Source organism: Mus musculus, chromosome 7 (assembly GCF_000001635.26).
Source record: "Mus musculus strain C57BL/6J chromosome 7, GRCm38.p6 C57BL/6J".
Lineage (NCBI taxonomy): Eukaryota > Metazoa > Chordata > Mammalia > Rodentia > Muridae > Mus > Mus musculus.
This window is the reverse complement of record NC_000073.6, coordinates 132,996,055-133,016,867: the sequence shown is the minus strand read 5'-3', so window position 1 is coordinate 133,016,867 and position 20,813 is coordinate 132,996,055. Positions and strand designations below refer to the sequence as shown.

At 51.0% G+C, this 20,813-nt stretch overlaps 1 protein-coding gene and 1 long non-coding RNA gene across 18 annotated transcripts in view; one reads left to right on the top strand and one right to left on the bottom strand.

The window, feature by feature from the left end:
* Positions 1-20,813, top strand: part of Ctbp2 (C-terminal binding protein 2) — a 137,012-nt gene that overhangs the window by 107,142 nt on the left and 9,057 nt on the right. For 14 of the 15 annotated variants that reach the window (XM_006507308.4, XM_030242064.1, XM_030242065.1 and 11 more), the window contains 2 exons: positions 17,523-17,677; positions 17,917-18,061. In XM_006507308.4, coding sequence (XP_006507371.1) covers positions 17,523-17,677; positions 17,917-18,061 — 300 coding nt within the window. Of the gene's footprint in view, positions 1-1,620; positions 3,351-17,522; positions 17,678-17,916; positions 18,062-20,813 lie in introns of those variants that run through there. The other variant, NM_001170744.1, reaches the window with a different exon arrangement.
* 4932437C15Rik lies at positions 11,307-15,480 on the bottom strand. 3 transcript variants are annotated; one of them, XR_003946682.1, is made up of 2 exons: positions 14,776-15,480; positions 11,307-11,970 (listed from the first exon to the last, which is right to left on the bottom strand). It is a non-coding gene; the product is annotated as an RIKEN cDNA 4932437C15 gene (long non-coding RNA). The 3 variants fall into 3 exon arrangements; XR_001778300.2 differs by having other exon boundaries at positions 11,307-12,463; positions 15,138-15,480; XR_378552.2 differs by having other exon boundaries at positions 15,138-15,480.

The window sequence follows — 20,813 nt, the reverse complement described above, 5'->3', positions numbered from 1 at the left end:
GCCTGGCCCCCTTGGCCTTCTTTACCTGGCCCTCTCTGCCTGTCATCAGTCACAGTGTGTTGTGGGTAGGTTCCTGACACTGGCCCAAGAAGGTATGGCTGTAGTTGATGAGTGGCCGTCCGAGGCTTTACAATGATGCTTTGTCGTTCCCGGGTTTTCATTCTGAGTACCAGGAAATTTCCATCTCGTATGACATTGGGTCAGGAATGGGGGCTGTGGTGCCAGCGTGGTGGTCCCTAGTCTTTGCGGGTTAATTGTGTTCGGGTTAATTGCACAGTGGTCCAGCCTTGGTCACAGCCACACTGGGAAGGTGACATCTGTGGCTTCTTGAAGGCTGGTTTGGCTGGATCAGGACCCTTTAGGGAGGAGTGTGACACAGCTCTTCTCCTGGAATTTGTGTTGGATATTGGGGACTGGGCATGGGCATGGTGAAAGGATGGAAAGACCATAAACCTACTTAATAGAAATGGTACTGTTATCTAAATTTCCACCTCAAAGTAAGTTTCCATATTTCTCATATTTGTTTTTCATTTCTTGTTTTCCTTTTAAATGGCTAGCATTTGTCTAGTTGCGAGAACTTTTTGGTCTTGTGGCTGTGTACAGTTAGCTACATGAACTCATTTAAATATACTTCTTGATTACCCCCTCAGTTTATTTTGTGAAATCTGTTAACACAATGGTGTCAAGAGGGAGCTTTGTACGTGCCGCACAGACTGAGATGGGAGACACAAGAGTTCCTGTTTTTCTTCCCTGGTGGCCAACCCACTACTCAGCCCAATCCCTGTTGTTGTCTTACAGTGAGAATTCCAGGTCCTAACCCATACTTTGTCTTTTTCTCTGTGGTATGAAAGAATCTTACCATTTAAAGGTAGAGAGAATTTGGGTTTGGGCTATATAACCTATTTGATCTATAACCAGAATCCTGGAAGTCAGGTTCCAGGGTTGGACAGAGTCCCTGCCTCCCAGAATACCTCCCATTCTGGAATCGGTCCCGGGGGCTCTCCATTTGATCTGTTGTAGCTGTGTGCTGCTAGATTAATGTAATGTCTCTCGCAGAGGGATTAGGACTGGATGGACAGCTAAGTAGTTCCAGTTTGCTTCTCTTGCACTTAGTGAAGAGGACACTGGTCAGAGGCTCCCCCAAGAGGGATGAGAGAGACCCAGGCAAGGATGGGGTGGGGGGAGGGATCAGACTCCGGGGCAAAGCCATGTGGGATCATTCCAGCTGCCTGTAAGGCCTGGCTAAAGCAAGCAGCCAGCTTCATCAGTCCGAGATGTCACATGGAACAAAAGCTTTAGGGGTTTTATTTAGCTCCTAATCCTCACGCTGCAAGAGCTGAGGGGGCCATGTGAGCACAGCCACTGGAAAGGGGGCCCAGCAGGCTGGAGCACAGCCTCCTGCCTGGGCTTAGAAGCACACAGGACAGACCTTGCGGGCTACCATTGGGGAGTGAGGCAAAGTTACCGTGAGTCTGCTTTTTGCCTACTAAGGTTTCAGAGGATTAATAATTTAGGTCGTGCCTTGAAACAGAAACCCCCAGTTGTTTGTTCCTGCCGTCTCGGAAGGGCTCGCGTGTGGCCAGGTCTGGTTTGGATGTATGTAATTGAAGATTTATAAAGAAAGGCTTCCTCCCTGCCTTTGCTGTAGTCATTTGCTCTGCCAATGCCGGTTCCCAGCAGGCACATCAATATTGGCCGTTCTCAGAGCTGGGATGCTGCTGGCTGGTATGAGGGCCCTTGGGAGAATGCTGGACCTCCAGGGAGGAGAAGTTCTCTGACGTATGGCCCTGGAGAAGGGACCTGGTGCGAGCTGCTAAACCATCGTGCCCAGGATACTGAGTCCTACCTGTCCCGGGAAGCTTTTTATAACTCACTGGCATCAAGAAAGGGCTCCGTGCCTGACTTCACCTTCTACGACAGCAGGCAGGCAGTGATGTCTGGCCGTGGCTCCGTGCTGCCACAAGACTACTATGGCGACCCATCCAGGGGCACCAGGGTACCCAAGGAGCCTCCCTTCTATCGGGACCCAGGAACCAGCCGGCCGGTGCCCAGCTACGGAATGCTTGGCAGCAGAATGCCATGGGAGCAGGTACAAGGCCAGTTACCTGCTCTGCAGGACACTGGCCACCTGTACCCGGAATCTGGGGGTAAAACTGTCCCGCATGGCCAGCGGACACACGGCAGGGCTCCATCTCCTGGGAGGTATGGAAGGGAACAGCCTGATACCAGATTAGGGATAGAGGTACCTACCTATTCCCCCAACTCCAGTCAGGTCTACAACGATATCTGCGAAAGACCTGTTGACTCAACCCCTGCCAGACAGGTGGCCCCAACATGCCTGGTTGTGGACCCCAGCTCAGCTGTCCCTACTGAGAACAGCACGGGGGTGGCCCCGGGTTCCCTGAATAGAGGCTATGGGCCTACCCGAGAAAGCATCCATTCAAAGCTGGCTTATGAGAATTACGAAGCTGACTTGTCTACATTCCAAGGACCTGGGGGCAAGAGGACCATGTACCCTGAGTTTTTGGCCCTGCTGAGGGCAGAGGGTGTGGCAGAGGCCACCCTAGCAGCCCTGTTACAGCAAGGCTTTGACTCCCCAGCTGTCTTGGCCACCCTGGAGGATGCTGACATCAAGTCTGTTGCACCCAACCTGGGCCAGGCCCGAGTCCTAAGCCGCCTAGCCAGCAGCTGCAGGACAGAGATGCAGTTTCGGAGACAGGACCGGACGGGCCCTCTACCCCGCAATAGGTCCAGTAGCTTCAGCCACCGAAGTGAGCTGCTGCCCAATGACATGGCCTCACTGGGTACCACAGCCCTGCAGTTTCACCCTGCTGGACCTTTGCAGACACCCTCTCCCCGAGCTGGAGATCTAGGTCGCCGCCCCTCCAGTGCACCTTCCCAGCACCTCTTGGAGACAGCAGCTACTTATTCCACCCCAGTGGTGGGGTCCCAAACCCCCCACTTACCCTCCAACTCTGGATATAGCTCTCCTACCCCCTGTGCCCTAACAGCACGGCTGGCCTCCTCATATCCTTCACAAGCTGGGGTAGCCTTGACTGCTAACCCAGGCCCCTCTGCTCCCCTTCACTCAAATCCCAGAACTGCCTACTCCACCTCGTACACGGTGCCCATGGAACTGCTTAAGAGGGAACGCAGCATGACCGCCTCTCCGCTGCCCAGCCCGCACGGCAGCCCCCAGCTCCTGCGGAAACCTGGAGCAGCCCCCGTGGAGCCGTCTACCCTGCCACCAGTCAGCCAAAGTCTCCACACACCTCATTCACCGTACCAGAAGGTGGCCCGGCGGACTGGGGCTCCCATCATCGTGTCAACCATGCTAACTCCAGAACCAAGTAACTTTATGGCTGGGAGATCGGGGGCAGGGAAAGCATAGAGGTTTGAGACGGGAATAGTATGTCCATATTCCTACTGGTCATGTTTAAAGCACAGATAGTGTCTGTCTTGTCACACACAACCCTCATCCTGCCACCCCCCCCCCCACACACACACCAGCATCCCCCCACCCCTCCTCAACACCCCCCCCCTGCAAGCCCTACCCCCCACATACACACATACACACCCCAACATACTCCCCACCACACCACACCACACCAAAGCATCAGTGGAGTGTTGCCAATTCCCTCCTCCCACGGGCTACTCTTGAGTTCCGCAGATTTATGTATTAGGTTAAGCCCCAGTTTGTTTGCAGATAGCTCCTTCTGGTACCGATACATAGCTGTGTTCCGGAGAGGATCAGAAGCCATTCTGAGTGACTGTTCCATTTTATATACGAGAGGGGTGGTTCTCTAGTTCGGTTGGATGGCTTTGGAAAAGTCAGGAACATCTGACAGAATGCCCCTGTAAGTTGCTCGTGGATAATATGCTGGGAAGAGCGCCTGGTGCTGTGGACAGCACCCCTCTGCAAGGCCAGCACACAGTATCAAAGGCAGAGATTATCTACCGCTGATAAGACAGTGTCTGTTTCCACAGTTGTGGGCTAAACAAAGCAAATGTTGAAATCCCTTAGAACTATTTGAAAAACAGACTTAGCCTCTCATTTTAGAAAGTACTGTTGGGAACTCTGCTTGTTCGTGGGGGAAGATACTATTTCCGAGTAGAGAGGGGGTGGATGCTAGGTGGTTTTCTTCAAGGCAGAAGCCAAGCGTGAGTCACTACGTGCTTTTCATTGGACACTGGTTAAACTTCGTGGTGGATGTCTCAAACAGTTAGTGTTTAACTCTAGAATCCTGACTGAAAAGCCTTCATCAGTTTTCTTCTTCTCTCCTTTGCCTCCCTTGCATAGCTCAGAAGTCAAATCATTTCTATTAATTTTTTTCTATGTTGCTGTCTGTGTATGTACGAGTTCCTGTATGCGTACACGTGCCAGGGCTTGCAGAAGCCAGAAGAGGGGGCATCAAATCCCCTGGTACTGGAGCTGCAGTTAGCTGTCCCAGCGAGGCTCTGGGAGCTGAACCTAGGTCCTCTGCAAGAGTAGCAAGTGGTCTTAACCACTGAGCACTCAAAAAAGTTTAAAAATTAATTTAAAATATGTAGTGTTTAGGACAGGGATAGTGGAGTGAGAAAGACTATATTTTTTTACAATATCCTCAAAAATAACCTCTCTGAGATGGATTATTTTTGTTTTGTTGTATGTTTGTTTGTTTGTTTGCTTTATGAAGGACAGCATAGAGTTGCTGTCATGACTAAACGACTCAGCCCTCGAGAACCTGTTTTTCTGAAAGAGACTGGCTAACAGTTTGGGTTGTGATTTTTGTTTGTTTGTTTTTGTTTTTGTTTTTTCTTGTTTTTCTCTTGCCTAGTGATTCTGGCTTTGTTTCCCTTCCCTATTCTTATTTTTTTAAATTGTGATTATATACTTTGCCTTTGAAACCCCTGGGGGGGGGGTGTCAGAATTTTTTTTTTCAGGGGCCATGCCTTCTTTCTCAGTCAAACATTCTTTCTTTGCAACCAACTAATTTGCATGGCGATGACATTTGTTGCTCCAGTAATTTCATCTGATAATGGCTGGGCTTGCAAAGCGGATCTGAAAACATATTCCTTAATTATGTGTTGCTAAGCAACGGAAGGGTTTGGTCATAATCACAGAAAGATTATCTCCTCATTGAAGTCCTGGAAAGGTTTTGCTGAAGGAGGAGGTCCTGGAGAATTGCACCCCCCCCCCTTCTTTCTGTTTATTTTGTATAGCACCCGAGTAGAAAACACTCACTGCTATTTGGGTATAGGGTGAAGGATATTATATAAGTTGTTTGGAGTGTGATTGTTGACACACTGTTTTACAGACCCAAGGATATTGATTTTTATTTCATTTGCATGGCAGCGAGCCAGTGCCGAGCAAGCCTGCAGTCGGAAGTCTGCCAGCAAATAAATTTCTCTGTCAAATGATCTACCCCAGAGCAGCAGTTGTCATCCTTGTTCCCTATCCTACATTCTGTGTGCCATTTATGACTCTACCCTGTCGGGACTGGGGGCAGGGCCTTGGCTTCCTGGCTGCAGTTCAGCTCCATGAATGGCATTTGCATGACAGGTTTCATGGAGTCTACAGCCAGATCGGGGTTTGCTGAAAGCAGCAAGAGCCTTCATGGAGTATCTCTAGGCATGGCTCCAGGCAGAGAGGTGCTGAGCCCCAGAGGAAAACAGGGTTAGACCAAGGAGAAGCATCAGAGATCGGAGATGCATTGCCGGGCAGCCTGCCTACCTTCAAGCCAGGAGGCAACCTGGGATCTTAAAGTGGAGCCCTGTGTGTTTCTCATTAGCAACAGGGTCAGTCAGCTTGACTGATTCTTCGTTTTGATTTCACCAAATCTGTTGGTTTTCACCCAGTGTGGAGGGTCTTGGGATAACTGGGAATATTTTTTTTTTCGTGTTCTCCTGCCCGTATGGTGAGGTGATGTCAACTGTTTGCAGCAGGATTGTTTGGGGAATTTTTTAAGGGTCTTAGGACACAATGTAGAGACATTAATGTTTGCTTTGTTTGGTGTGTGTGTGTACACAGTCACCTTCTGTTTGCCAGTCTTGCCCAGCCCAGCAACCAAGCAGTTCAGAGCAGCGAGGTGAGGCACGCAGATGCACAGGATTATTGGCCAGAGCTTTGTGAGTGATAGTACTTGGTGGGTCAGCTCTCCATCCCACACTGACATGGCCAGCTAACACAAGCCACCAAGCCTTCTGGCAATGGTGCCCTATGTTGTCACCCGTGGCCAAGAGTCTGAGCCTCTCTCTGCCAAATGCCAAAGGAGAGCATCATACAAACATTGTCCCATCTTCCCTGAATCCAGCAAGGCACAGCCTGTCAAGAGCTAGGCCCAAGGGTCAGTCTCTCTCTCTCTCTCTTTTGTAAGAAATGCTGTCTCACACACCCTGTAACCCAGCAATTTTCCCTAATGTAGCAGCACCGACGAAGCACCCGAAGGCTCCATTCTACATTTCTATTTCTCTCCTTGCCCTGGCTGTTACTAAGGACTCTTAAGGTCAGTTGGGGGGAAAAAATTTTCTATGGCTATTTATATATACATGTGGCATTCTCCAGTACCATCAGAATCAGGATGGCGGCTGCTCCCACCGGACCCCAGTGATCTCTTCATGTGTCTGACGAGTTCTCTGTATGCTGTGGACAGGTTTGGAAGGATGCTGAACATGGCCACCTCATCCCTTTGGGCACCACTCTAGGTGGAGAAAACTGTAGAAGGACCTGTGTACTGTATGTGTGTGAGACTCTGTAGACCTCTGTCGAGTGCTTGCCTGTCCCTGTGACCTGTGTACTGTATGTGTGTGAGACTCTAGACCTCTGTCAAGTGCTTGCCTGTCCCTGTCTGGTGCCTGAATCAGGACGACACTTGGCCTTGAGCTGCTCTGACCACGGGAATGAGCTCTTCCCTTCCACGTTGGGGGATTTTATCCTTACAGTGAAGAGCATTCTCCTTTGAGTAAATGGAACGTGAGCTGTTCTTTGGTCCCAAGAGGACCGGGGCCAACCTACCAGCACCTGTAACAAGGAAATGATTAAATGGCTAGAGAAAAAAACCTCAGAGCCGGGGAACCAGGCCAGAACACAAGAGACCATTCCTGATGAGCCTGTCCACAAGAAAGGCAGATTCTTCTGGGGGCTTCCCAGCATTCGATGAGGGGAGCACTAGAAAAACTCAACATTCCACCGAGGGCTGGACCCACAACCTTTTACTGCGGGGAAGCTTTCCCGAATGACCCTGGTGTCTTTTCCTGACTGCCTAGCTAAAGAAGTGCTGGCTCCAGGTTGAAGTTTACTTTCTTGTAACCTCTCTACAGTTGTGGTCTTGACCCTCGTGTTAGAGCCGCTGTCTGTTATTTTATTGACCTTTTTTATTCTCATTCAAACTTATCATCCTTCCTTGTAGTTTTGGGCCCTGGCAGAGTGGCTTCCCCCTCTGCAGTTCATCTATAGGCTGGAATGGTCAAGAGGAGCTGTGTTCAGCTGGCCTCAGGTCCTAGCACCTTTCTCTGTGTGAGGATTTTACTCTCAACTTGCCTTTGATACATATGACTTGGTGCTTTCTAGTGGTTTCCTATATGTGGGGATTTGAGCCCAGAATACTTAGAAGAAAAGGTGACTGCTACGGGGAGGAGGGAGGGAGCTGGCCGGCTGCTGCACTTGGCAAAGTCCTCCTTCGGGCCTCATGGCTGGTGAGCCTACAAAAGGGTCCTCAAGAGTCGCTGTCTTTGCGGGCCTTAAAACCTGATGCAGAATTAAGAAAGTTGAGTGTACAGGGCCTCCTCCCTCTTCTGCTGGTCCAGGGCTGGGCCTTAGCTTCAGAATGGCAGCAACGTCTGTGCTTATTGGCCTTGGTGATGTGGAGAGAAAACTGAGCTGGGTCTGCCTGGCTCACTGGCCCCCTTTGGAAGGGCAAGAGAACATGTGTTCCATTCTCAGGGTCACCCATGAGGCTCCTTCATTTCAATGGACTCAGTGCCCACAGACAACCCCAGCCCTCTGGCATGAGTCAGCTGTGGCTCTCACTGTGCCTTTGTGATCTGAGTGCGTGGGGTTCCCAGGCCGTGGCCATTTCAGTTGCAACTGCCTCTTGGCTTTTGCATAAAAGGCCCTGAAGGTGCTAAAAGAAACTGTCACATCTTCGCACATCCCTTTGGCTGGCCAAAGCTTCCCCTGTACCCCCCCAGCTTGTACTGAAGCCCCTGTGCTGGGTGTGGGGACTCCAGGCCCTTGAACATAGTAGATGCTCTCAGTCTTCATAAGGAGAGGCCAAGCGTGAAAGCACAGACCTATGACCCTATACTTGGGAGGCAGAAGTGTCATTATAAATTCTGATCTAGCCTGGGCTACATAGGGAAACCTGTGTCAGATGACCTTGGCGTCACAGTATCAGTGTGAGATAAGGAAGATAGGCCTCTCTTCAGGGACCACTACTACCCAATGGGCTCTGCAGGTTTCTTGTCTGTTCCAGTCTCAATTGTGTTTATCTTTGGCATCCTCTCCGTTGCCATGGGCACAGTTTTAGCATTTAAGAACTACTTGTCCTGTCAGGGGTGCCCCACAGCTCAAGGAGGCACCTTATGAGCATCCAGGGTTGCAGGGCTGGCTGGAGACCAGAGCAAAGCCATCAGGATCTAGCTGCTTAGGTGACTTCGGGGGCTTGGGATTTTGCACCTTGAAGTTTCTTCTAAGGCCAGGAAGGACGTGCCTCTGAATCAGCCAGGCCTTGCTCTGGGGCCACACAGGGCACAGGCTGTACCAGGGAAAGATGTTTGGTGGTCCCTGCATGCAGTCCTCAGTGTTCTCCTGTGTTACCGTGCAATTCTACCAGTGTCTGCAGAGGGGGTGGTTGTCTGCCATTTGGTCACTAGCTTGCAAGAATGGTTTCCTACTTTGCTGGCCTGGTGCACAGCTCCATTCATCAAATCTGGTAAATGAGTCTCATGACAGGAAAGGGGAGAGAGATGTCTGGGTACACATGTTCCAGGCTGCTCTTTCTCCCCGGAGCTCAGCGACTGCATCTGAGGGACCTGGAGCTCTCTTCTCTGGCCTAATTGAATGGAGGAAACAGACGAGCAGTAAACACCCCAAGTGCCACAGGGACTTTCCCACAGATTTATGCTGGGAGCCCTGATTGACAGGCGTTCACCTTGGGCTCTGTCCTTCGTCTTCATCCTCTCCGACCCCTTACTGTGTGCAAGGGGTGTCCCACCTAGGCTGCTGGTGAGCATCCGTGGGAGGCCCCAGAGCCGGGCAGTGTGGTCCCCGCAGCTTGTTTCTCTGCCTGAGGCTCCGTTGGGAGGGTTTTCCTCCTGAGTCATCCCTGGGCAGAGGCCCAAGAGTCCCCTGCCATCTCAGGGTTTCATCGAACCTTATCTGGCCATGGGATAGCGCTTGCAAAGCTCAGCCAGAGGCACCTCAAGGCTGTTCCTGCAAAGAAAGACGGGGCTTCGCAGGAGCCTGTGTTTTCTATCAGGGCGTGTCTTCTCTGGTATGTCCATCAGTATATGTTGAGTCACAGGGCCATGGTGAAGAGTGACCAGGTATCTCCCAGTCGAGCTGGGGAGTAAGACAAAAGCAATAAATCACCCGTTACTCTTCAACTATGGTTCTGCGGACGCTGGGGACCAGCCAACAAGCCCTTGTAAAATCAAAGGAAGTTTACAGAAGGACATTGGGGTAACAGTTATTATCATGACTTTTTTTTCTCTTAGGCCTCAAAGCCTAAGACCGCCGTGGAGGGAGGGAGCCTTCCTGGTGAGGTCCCCAGCCTGTGTGGTTCTTGACTGAGGAGTCTCCAGCTTATGCTTTTAATTGATGGGTAGGGTCTGCTCTGTGGTAGCAACAGAGGGAGGTGGTTTTGGCCGTCTTTCTTAGCTTAGTGCGTTTTCTTGGATGAATCCCTGGCTGAGCCTGATCTTTAGGTCACTGTTGCAGTGGCTAGGAATGGTGCCTTGGACCAGGTAGTCCCCTTCACACCACTGAGCCTGATCGAGAATCTAAAATCAAGTTGCCCCTCTCTATGACCTTGAAAGAATTCAGCTTGCACCTCTCTTTTTTAAAAAAAACAATTTATTCATTTTTATTTATGTATATCTGGTGATTTGACTGCATGTATAGATCTGTGTAAGGGTGTTGGATCCCCTGGAACAGGAGTTACATACAGACAGTTGTGAGCTGCCATGTGGCTGATGAGAATTGAACCCAGGACCTCTGGAAGAGCAGCCAGTGCTCTTAACCGCTTGAGCCATCTTTTCAGTCCCCTTCAGTATCTGGGGATGCTCCTATAACCTGCATCCACATCAAGATTATAAGGCTGGCTTGACTTCTTAGCTTAAGACCATGTAGACAGTACAGAGTTACTGTTTCATAGCAAGTTCCAGCTTGCCTGGGCTGCAAAATGAGACCCTGTCTCAAAAATGGAAAGGTTTTTTTTTTTGTTTGTTTGTTTTTTTGGTTGTTTGTTTATTTTTAATGTATATTGAAAACCAGTTATGGAAAAGTGGCTGGTTGTTTGGCTAGAGCCAGGCTTACTACTCTCTACCTTTAGGCTGGTCCCTAGGTTCATAGCTGGGAAGTCTACTCTGTAGCCAGTCTAATTACCATAGCACTGAATGTAATTCACATGGGGATGGGAGCCATGACTCCAGTGAGAGATCCCAGGGGGCGCCTAGGAACTGCAGCCCCAGTGCCTTTTCCTTCCCATCATGACCACAGCATAGAGGGACATACTCTCTAGGATCTTTCCAGCAGGTCCCATCCACCCAACCCATGACCTTGACAGCCAGGCCTTGGTTTTTAAAGGCTATGGGTAGCAATCACCCCTGAAGAAATACAGCCTGGATATCCACAGCTCGACCTCACGTGGTCACAGCAGCAGAGAAGACAAAGTGAGTCCACAGGACCAGGCTTGACGTCCTCGTGCCCAGGCGTTCATGCCCAGGCATGCTGCAGAATCCCAGGCCTTGAACAGGAAGCTTGCCGGGTTCTGGCAGCTTGTTACCAGCAACCCCATCCCCCACCTCCCCACCCCCAACCCTAGCTCCCTTAAGATTCCTCTCTGGCCAAGTCTCCTGAGATTTCATCTGCAGCTGAGCCAGGGTGTCCTGGCCGCATGTGGAAGAGGCTAAGGCAACACAGGTTCATATGTGAGGGCCTGTAATGGGATCTCTGAGCAAGGCTGCAGGAGGAGATGGGTGTTCCTCCCCTGGAGATGTCTGCTGATTGTGAAGTAGGCTCATGTTTCTTCCAAAAGGCAGATGAGGGGTCTCCAGGGACCTGGGTGCTACTCTGGGAAGTGGAAATTTATCTCTCGGGGCCTCACTCATAGAGGAACTAATATATTCTCACGCCTAGAGATCACTGGACCCACAAGCCCAATGCCCAAGGACCACCCAGGTGAGGCAGGCCACCAGGTAAATAGGACATGCAACCCATCTTAACAAAAGCAGCAGCTGAGCTTGCGCCCTTGGCTCGGCACTTGGACATGCCATTTGTGGTCAGTTTCTGGTACTGTTCCTTGGGGACCATTGCAGGTGCGTGCTGACTGGCTTCTTGTGACAAGGAACTCACTAGGAGACATTTCATTCCGGAGCACCCATTAGATTCTGGCGAGTGGCAGGTGATAGAACCTCAGTATCAGAATCACCTAGACAAGGCAGTCATGGAAAGGGAAAGTATCTGTCATTTTCCTCTGGGTGAGCATCCCGGACAAGCTGCAGAGATATCTGACTCGAGTTCTGTGCGTGGCAAGTTCTGTGTGTGAGTTAAGTAAACAGATGCTGGTCTTTCTGGGGCGACAGGGTAGTCTAAGTTCCGTTTCGTGTTACTGAACTGAAACACAGTGTTTCCCACCATTGTAAGACTCTACTTTCGCTCTGGAAGGCATCATCCCCAAACATGCAGGCTGGATTCGTGGCAGTCGCACAGGAAGCCTGCAGGGCCCACGACCATGGCTCAGGTATTTGGAGCTGCAGGCGGCTGGGCACCTGGTGGGTGATCGGAAAGGCCTGGTTACAAGTTCCTCAGGGTTTTTGCAGTAGCTGTAAGCTAGTCGCACCATCTTTGCCTGTTCCTGCGGCCCACCATAGACCAGACCACCTTGCCCGTGCCCTTCCTGGGTCTACTTGTTAGATTTTGCTTCCTAGTAGGCCATTCTAGAAATAATGGTGACCTCTCAGCCAGTGGTTCTTCATGGTAGGCATTTTATAGTACACTCAGAATCTGTCACAGCTTAGCCCTCAGGTTTGAGGGGATTATGGACTCCTAAGTGGGCCACACTGCCCTGCTGTGCACCTATTTGGTAGCTTATGCTTGGGCTGGTGGTCATTGCTTCCTTCTCCTGGGGTATCCCCAGGTGGCCCCCGCTTCATTCCAGCCTCATTTTGTTTCTGTGGTCGATAAACATTGAACTTCAGGCTCCTTTCCTCATTACAAGAGAGGTCAAGGTCACTAGCATTCAGCAGGGAGATTTCAGCAGGCCTTCAACCATCAAAATACAAGGTGCGTTAGGCAAAGTAACTTGCATAGGGCATTCTTGTGGCTGTCCCTCTTATGGGATGCTGGGGCTTCTGATGACAGTGGTGTTTTCTAATCTTTGAAATGGTGTGACATAAAGTGGTGACTCTTAGCAAGACATCCTGTCTGTCCCTGCCTCCTGCAAATGCCACAGTTGTTTTTACTGCTCCCAGAACACTTTTGCTGTTGTGTATAGGCAGGATGGAAGCCGTTCTACAATATGCTTGAATGTGTTGGCACAACAACATAGTCATGTGTTGGGTGCTTTAAGGTTGAGCTACATGTCAGTACCTAGCCCCTGACCTGACCTGAGTCCCAATGTTGGGTCTGTATTGTGAAATAATACCATATATATATATATGAGAAAGGGGGGAGGAGGGAGAGAGAGGGGGAGGGAGGGGAGGGTGACAGCAGCTGTAATGAATGGGAAGCAGGGTGCACAGGCTCACATTTTATAACAGCCACTGGAGATAACTCAGAAATTCTTACTCCCTCCAAGAACACCTCCCGGCTATACTAAGGACCAAGAACCAAAGTCTCGATATGGCCAACTTCACAAGGACTATGCCAAACGGGAGGAAAGCATTCCAGTTCTTGACTTGCAAAGGCAGCTAGGTTCTTATTTCTTTTCTATGTCTGGGTGTTTTTGCCTGCATGTGGGTAGGTGCAGGCAGTACCAGTGGAGGCCACAAGAGGATGCCACAGCTCCTAGAACCGAAGTTCCAGATGGTTGTCAACCACCATCTGTGGGGGCAGGGAAGGAAGCCAGAACATGTGCTCTTAGCTGCTGAGCCCCACCCCTCCATCCCCGGACATTAGGTTCTTAATCTGCAAGCAACAGAAACTGATTCAGACCACATTTTAGACATGGGTCCTTTTCCTTCTTCAACTTTACACATGTATTATTCAAGAAAATGGTAAGTGCTCCTCAGAATACAGGGCAGGCTTGTGGGCCAGGATCACCACATTCCCTTCCTGCTAATACTTCCGGAAGCATGACAGCCATGGGATCCCAAGCCAGGAAATGGCCTTCCTTAAGCACCAAGGGTCGTCTGTGTGTTGTGTTACTGTAACTGCAGGTTAGCCATAATATCCCATTAGTTTAAAGGAGTTGATGGCACATCTGCTTGTAGCTCTGTCTGTGTGTTGGGTGAGAGCATGTGTTTCTGGATATGCAGCGTCATACAGGAGTACAGTGCCTTTTTTTTTTTCCCTCCTGTCTATATGACAGGGAGACTAGGTAGCCAGAAAGCAGCCAGCATCTCTCCGGAAGTCACTTGGGATCTACAAGGCCTTGGAACCTTGAACCTGGCTTCACTGAGGTGGCCAGCACAAATGTGAACATCTTGGCTTAGTGTTGGCTTTGGTTTTCTCTGAGTTAACATTACTGAGATAGCTTCAACTCTGAGCACCCAGGGACCGGCAGCAGCCTGGCTGCAAACTGCAGCACCATGGTACCATGCAGATGAACAAGGCCCCCGTATTGTATAGAGGCAATCCTGGAGCCAGCTAGTAATTGACACCAGGGGGACTAGCTGAGCTCTCTGCCTCACATATAATGCTGGGTAGGCCGTTGGCAGCAGGGCACTGACCAAGTTCCTGTAACAAGCCTAATTGTTGCTGGACAGAGCAAGTCTTTGGGGAATGTAGAGGGACACATTACCATTTTGGATAGTCATTGAACACCTTGTCTGGTCAGGTGTCTCCCCAGTGGGGAAGGCTGAGAAGGGCAGAAGGGCGGCAGCATTGCCGGGTCTTTGCCAGTCTTAGAATTTAGACATGTGGGACGGCCTTGAGCAGTGTCTTGTACCTGGGAGCCTAAACTCCATTTTGGAAGGAATCCTCATTAAGCACCGTGCCTTTGGCTTCCTTCCCCCAAATTCCCCTAGGTATTGAAGAAATGAGCCATGGCTCCAAGCCAGTGGTCAACCTAATCCCCACCTCTGAGGGCCACGTGCGTATCATGCTAATGTAGTTTACAGTGGGATGTACCTAATATATTAAAAATGGTTCAGTTTGTCAGAATTGTTGAAAGAGATGGGAAATCTGCTGGTAGCTGTCTGTGTTTGGGCCTCTGCCTTTGATTTTGTGTTCCCTGATATGCAGATGACGTGTTCCCAGTTCTCCTCACACCTGGTGCCAGGTGGCTCCTGTCACCTACCCTGCCACCCCTGTTTAGCACCCTTTCCCAGCCGATAGGTCTCTACACACACACACCCCACCCCACCCCCTTTAGTTTGCCCTGCTATTAGCAGATTGGCCGCTGGGATTCATACCTCTAGCCTTAACAAGATGTACCACGGACCCACCTCAGCCTAGGGAAAGAACAAAGAATGGGATTCACCAAAGAAAAAGGAGACCAAGTCAGGAAGGGAAACGATCACTAGGCAACCTGGAGTCTGTTACCCGGGTAACAGATACATGCTCTGATATTGCAGATGGACATCTTAGTTGGTGGCTCTCAGCCACTCCAGATGCACTGGATGATGGCTCTTGTCCCCGGTGCTGTCCCCCTTGGCGAGGTGGGGTAAATTACACCTAAATCTATGCCTAAACTTCTGACTTTGTGCAATGAACCAACCTGTTAGCCCCTTTAAAGCCAAGCTTTTTACAGACTGTGAGTGTAGGGGGTTCTTACTTGTGTGTCCTGGTGCTGCCAGCCCCTCTACCCACGTCTTGGAGTTTGGCCCTCAGTAGAGAGCAGGCAGGGCTGATGTCACTCAGGCTCATGTGCCACAGCCTGAGTGCTCATCTGCTGAGCGGATGGTGCTCCATGGCTGATTGACTCCAGGATGAATCCAGGTAGAGCTGTGTGAGATCACTGCCACCTCACTTGCCCCTCTGTGACCTGGGCACAGTAGCCATCTCCAGCACCTCACCTTGACCTACTAAGGATAGGTGGGGCATTTTAGGGCTTTTGTTTTTTCATAGGGCTAAGCTGTCCGTTATAAGAACCATGGACCAGTGAGGGCATATAGGGTAAAAGGATGTTAGCACTTGAGACCACTTGGGCACCTTACTGTACTTATGGGTCAGAGATTCTCAGGTAGGTGGCGGGTGCATAGAAGGAATGCCTCAACATCAGGACCTGACTGCCGTTCAGTCAGTGATGGTTCATGATTCCCTTCCAACCCCAGCTTGTTCTAAACATTCTCTCTGCTCTAGGCCCCTAGTCTGTCCTGAGATGGTACAGGGATGATGTGGTTGGTGGTAAGAGTACCAGAGGAGTGTGTGGCTAGCCTGTGAGGTACAAGAGGATCCATGCATGTCCAGTTAGGAGGGTCGTCTTCGTGTTTCTATTGCTGTGGACCAAACACCACTTGTGGAGGAGAGGGTTTATTCCAGCTTGTGACTGCCAGGTCACAATCCATTGCTGAACGAAAGCAGGGCAGGAACTGAAGCAGAAGAGCGCTGCTTACAGGCTTGCTCCCATGGTCGGTTAAGCCTTCATCCAGGACTACCAGTCCAAGTGGTGATACTGCCCACAGTGAGCTGGGTCCCCCACATCAATCATTAGTCAAGACAATGCCCCTTAGCAAAGAGGCGGAGGCCTGAAGGTGAGTTTGCTTTTGCAAAAGGCTCCTGCTTTGAGTGTCTCAATGGTCACATAAAGGCCACATGGCTCCTAGAACAACCTGTGCTCCATATAGGATCTGAGGGGACACTTCACCTAGGGACAGCCACGTTCTTCCATATGTTGGGCAGCCTCTGAGAGGATAAACAGACTTGGAGGAAGGAGACAGCCCAACTTGGAGCCTCTGCAAAAGGGGAGAGGCAACAGCCCTGGCCACAGATCTCCCTGTACATGGTGTGGCTGTTAGGCTGCTATGAGACTTTATCTGGATAACTGAAGGCTGTCCTGTTTAGTCCATCATACTTATCTCCTTCCTTGACAAGGAAACAGCTGGCCTAGGGAAGTGTCCCCAAATCTGGGTCCAAAGCAGGAGGCTGTGAGGACTCCAGGCAAGGAGAGGCTGGGAAGTACAACAGTCAGGAAACCCTCCCTCCCCCACCCCCTCCCCCACAGGCAGGTGACCCCAAAGGTACAGTGATGTCATGTCGATCAGGTGCTGTGCTGTGGGTGTCCCCAGTCTGCTGTCTAGACAATTGAAGGGGAAGGGGCCTGGGCCGAGCTGCGTCCTAGAGGACCAGAGAATATGCACTTGAGTATCATAGGGCGTACTAACGAGGGCCACCCCTGTCCCATTTCCAGAATGGCCCTGGCTATCTCACTTCACAGGGTGATTGATAGGCTTGGGCTGCCTGCTGGCCCTAGGAGTTCTCTGGAAAGTTCTTTCAGAACAAAGACACCTGCAAGCTTCCTCCATTTGACTTTATGCTGGCCTGTTTTTTGTTTGTTAGTTTATTTGAAGACCCAGGTCACGTGAGGAGGCATGACAGCAGGCCTGTGCCCTATGAGGGTGAATGACCCTGTTGTGTGGCCTCCGTCTTGGAGGCCTTGGGTTTGACTTGGAAGTATCAAGACTACACTCAGCTCCATGTTGCCTCTTTTTTTTTTTAAATGGGACCTGGGTTATATTTATGTGTGTGTGTTCATTCACACATGAAAATCATAAGATAACTTAGAAAGTCAGTTTCCCTTGTACACTGTGGAGGTCAAACTGCGGTCATCAGGCTTGGTGGCAAGTGCCTTTGCCTGCTGAGCCATCACCCCAGCCCAGAGTATTACGTTATGGGACAATTCAGGTGAGCTACACAAATGTCCTCCTATCTATCATTTGTGTGTGTGTGTGTGTGTGTGTGTGTGTGTGTGTGTCCCTAGTCTTAGACGTGACTTCATGCCAGAGCCCTGCACTTAACCCACAGTCATTAAACCTGTGATCTATGAGCACTGCCCTTGTTAGCTGGTAAGGCTGTGTCCCGTCCTGCCTCGGACGTCACAGCTGGCTCCAGCAGGCGGGTGTGCTCTGCTTACCTTGGCATTGGCCACTAAGATGTTCAGGGTGTCCCCTCGAGCCCCTTCGCGCGATGTTCTCACCCCACTTTTCCTCTCTCCTCACAGGTATCCGCCCCCAGATCATGAACGGCCCCCTGCACCCCCGCCCCCTGGTGGCACTGCTGGATGGCAGAGACTGCACTGTGGAGATGCCCATCCTGAAGGACCTGGCCACTGTGGCCTTCTGTGATGCACAGTCCACTCAGGAAATCCATGAGAAGGTGGGTTGCACCTCACCTTTACCTGGGTCCCTCCGGGCCAGCGGATGTCAGTAAACAACAGTCATCCACAAGAGCGCATGTGTGTGACAGCATTCCTGATCTCCTTAGCCCATTCTGCCACCTTAGGCACTTGCTCATCAGGACACCATCCAGCCATGGCTCCATCCTATAATTAATTCTGCCAACAAAATCTCCATGGTACCCCGGGGGCTCTGACCTGTGACTCGTGTCCCTGACAGGTGTTGAATGAGGCTGTGGGTGCCATGATGTACCACACCATCACCCTCACCAGGGAAGACCTGGAGAAGTTCAAGGCCCTGAGAGTGATCGTGCGAATCGGTAGTGGCTACGACAACGTGGACATCAAGGCTGCTGGCGAGCTCGGTGAGTCAGGGAGTTAGGCCAGATGCCCGGGAGCCATGCTCAGTGAACAGGAGAATGAGTAGAAGGCAGGAGTCAGGGCTGTTGTCCTGGAGGCTGATTCCTAAAGGAGTCTTATTTATTCCCCCATCCCCATGCAACTGTGGCTTCGCCTCCTTGCCTTAGCGCTCCCAGAAGGCCTAGGGACTGGAAGGTCTTGACGAGATAAGCTGTAGACTCGTGAGGTGTCCTCCCCAAGAGGCCCAGTCAACACACCACAACAAGCACCCATGTCCAGAGTGCTTCCCAGAGACAAAATGACAGGCAGAAAGCCAAACAGGAAGGCACTGGGGACTCCATGAGGCTTGGTCTAACTGTCAGCAGACTCTCAAGACACTGAGCCTGGGCTTAGGGACACATTTGGAGTGGTCTCAGAGTCCCAGCATTTGGTCTGTGCCTGAAGTGTGCCACCCCCCATTCATGAGGCTTCGTAAGAGATGCCTCAGAATCGCTGGAAACCCAAGCCTTGAAGGACAGCAGCCTGGCCGTCCCTAGCACACGCCTAGGCCTGCCACCTGCTCCTGCCTCACCCCCAAGGGCTCCTGTCTCCTAGCACAGGAAAGCCAGGTGTCTGTAATGCCTCACACAGTCCTCTCTCCACCAGGCCTGAAGCTAGACCTGACCGTTCTGTCACAGGGACATGCCTGCCATACTGGTGGCTCACAGTCTGAGCCCACAGCTTTGAGAGAGGGGGCCCCTTGTTTTGGTTTTCAGTCTCTTTGCACTTAGGGGAGCCATTTTATGTACCTGAACCGTAAGGTTAAGATCAGGGCAAAGAAAACTGTACCTGCCTGGGTGGCACCAGCCTGTGCCCACAGTACATTCTTGGGACAGCCTCACAGGGGACGATGCGAGACATCTCAGGGAAAGGAGGAGCGGTCATACTCGGTCCCAGGCTTTCTACCCAAGTCCCAGGGAATGGTGTCTTCTCTCATCAGCCCAACCACCTACGTTCATTTCCAGTTATATCTTCTCCGAGTTCCCCTTTGGTGTGATGTGAGGCCACAACAGCTCCCCATGTGGTGGCGCACACCTTTAATCCCAGCGTGGGGGAGGCAGAGGCAGGCGGATCTGAGTTTAAGGCCAGCCTGGTCTGCGTAGCAAGTTCAAAGCTAGCCTTAACTATGTAGTGAGACCCTGACTCCCAAAATAGAAAAAGAAGGTGTCATTTCTGTGGCACAAGCAAGTATGCTTGTGTTTAAAAACAGGTGTCTTGTCAGGAAGGGAGCTGAGTTGGAACAGTGGTGGGAGACAGGGCTCTCTAGCCCATCACCCCTCTTCTCACACGGGTAGGTCCTGCCCGTGATCAGCTTCTCTTTTCTTCTCCAGTTGGAAAGAGTCCAGTTACAGATAGGCAGGGAATGTGAATGTTAGTGCCATCTCTGGGCTGGTCCACTGTGGCAGGAGGAACTGCCCAGAAGACATCTACTTGGGAGGGTAGCTAGAGAAGCCAAGTGAACTCCCCTCTAATGAGAGTGTCTTTATCTCTGAGCCAGCAGAGCCTTTGCAGTCATAAGGCAAGGAATGGCAGGGATACCCAGTTTCTGAAAGGGGTTCCAGAAGCAGTGCATTCTGCAGTGGACCTAGCAAGGAGCTCGCCAGCTCCTGTGTGGAGCCTTCTGTCATTGTACCTGCGGCCCATCATCTGTGCACCCAGCGGCAGCACTTAAGGGCAAGACAGGCTCAGAAATTCACACCTGACCCTAGCACTGCAGAGAGCCTGCATAACACAGAGGAACACCCTTGGTCAGTTCTCAAAAAGCTGTCTAGCTATTTGGAGCCATTTAATGGTGGGTCCTACGTAACCTCATGTAACCATGGCTTTTCTCTGTGGACATTAGGAATAGGTCCTTGAAGATAACCCTGAGGGGGGAACAGGTCCACGGAACTCGTTGCCGTGCTTACAGAAGACCCACCTCAAGGATGAACTAACAATTTCTGTCAAGATGATTCTTCTTGTTCAGTTATTAATGCCCGTTTATAACTACATTTGCTTCTAGGCGTAGGCCCCACCTTTCCACATGGGGACTGGAGTCAAGAAGCTACATTGAGCGCCTTGTGGGTTGGGTTGAGCAGACATCCTTCCTTGCTCTCCTTCTGTGTGTTCCACTCTCAACCATTGCCTTTATCACATGGGCACCTGCAGCACTGGTTGTCATTAGTCAGCTGAGGGCAGCACTGAGCCACAGCTGGACAACACAGCACAGTCTGACTTACCTTCCACTGGGCTTTTCCTTAGAGGACTGAAGATTGGCGTTAGTGCCCAAGGTTTTTTGGGTGTGCTTCTGCCCTTCCAGTCTAACAGCACTGCCTCACAATGCCTGAGGTCTGTGCTCATGCATGAGACCCCTCTGCTAACGCAGGTTTACCGCCCCTCACCTCATAAGAGCAATAGTACCCATTATCAAGGTCCCTTAGCAAATGCCTGTGGTCCAGAGATGTCCTCTGCAGCCAGGCAGCCAGGGTGACCTGCTCAGGGTGCCTTGCCTCACTCTGAGCTGTCTGTTCTTCTGAGGGAGTCACTCATCGAGCCCTGGAGCCAGGGCAGCCATGGTAACAGGATGAGACATGCCACTGCTGCTAAAGAGCGTTAGGGAACTGTTCATCGCTTTCCTGTCTTATGATTTCAGTTCTAGCCCTCAGTCTTAACACTATCAGAACCCAAGGCCACCCTGAAAGTAGGTGCCCAGATACCATCTGTAGGTCAAGAGGAAGC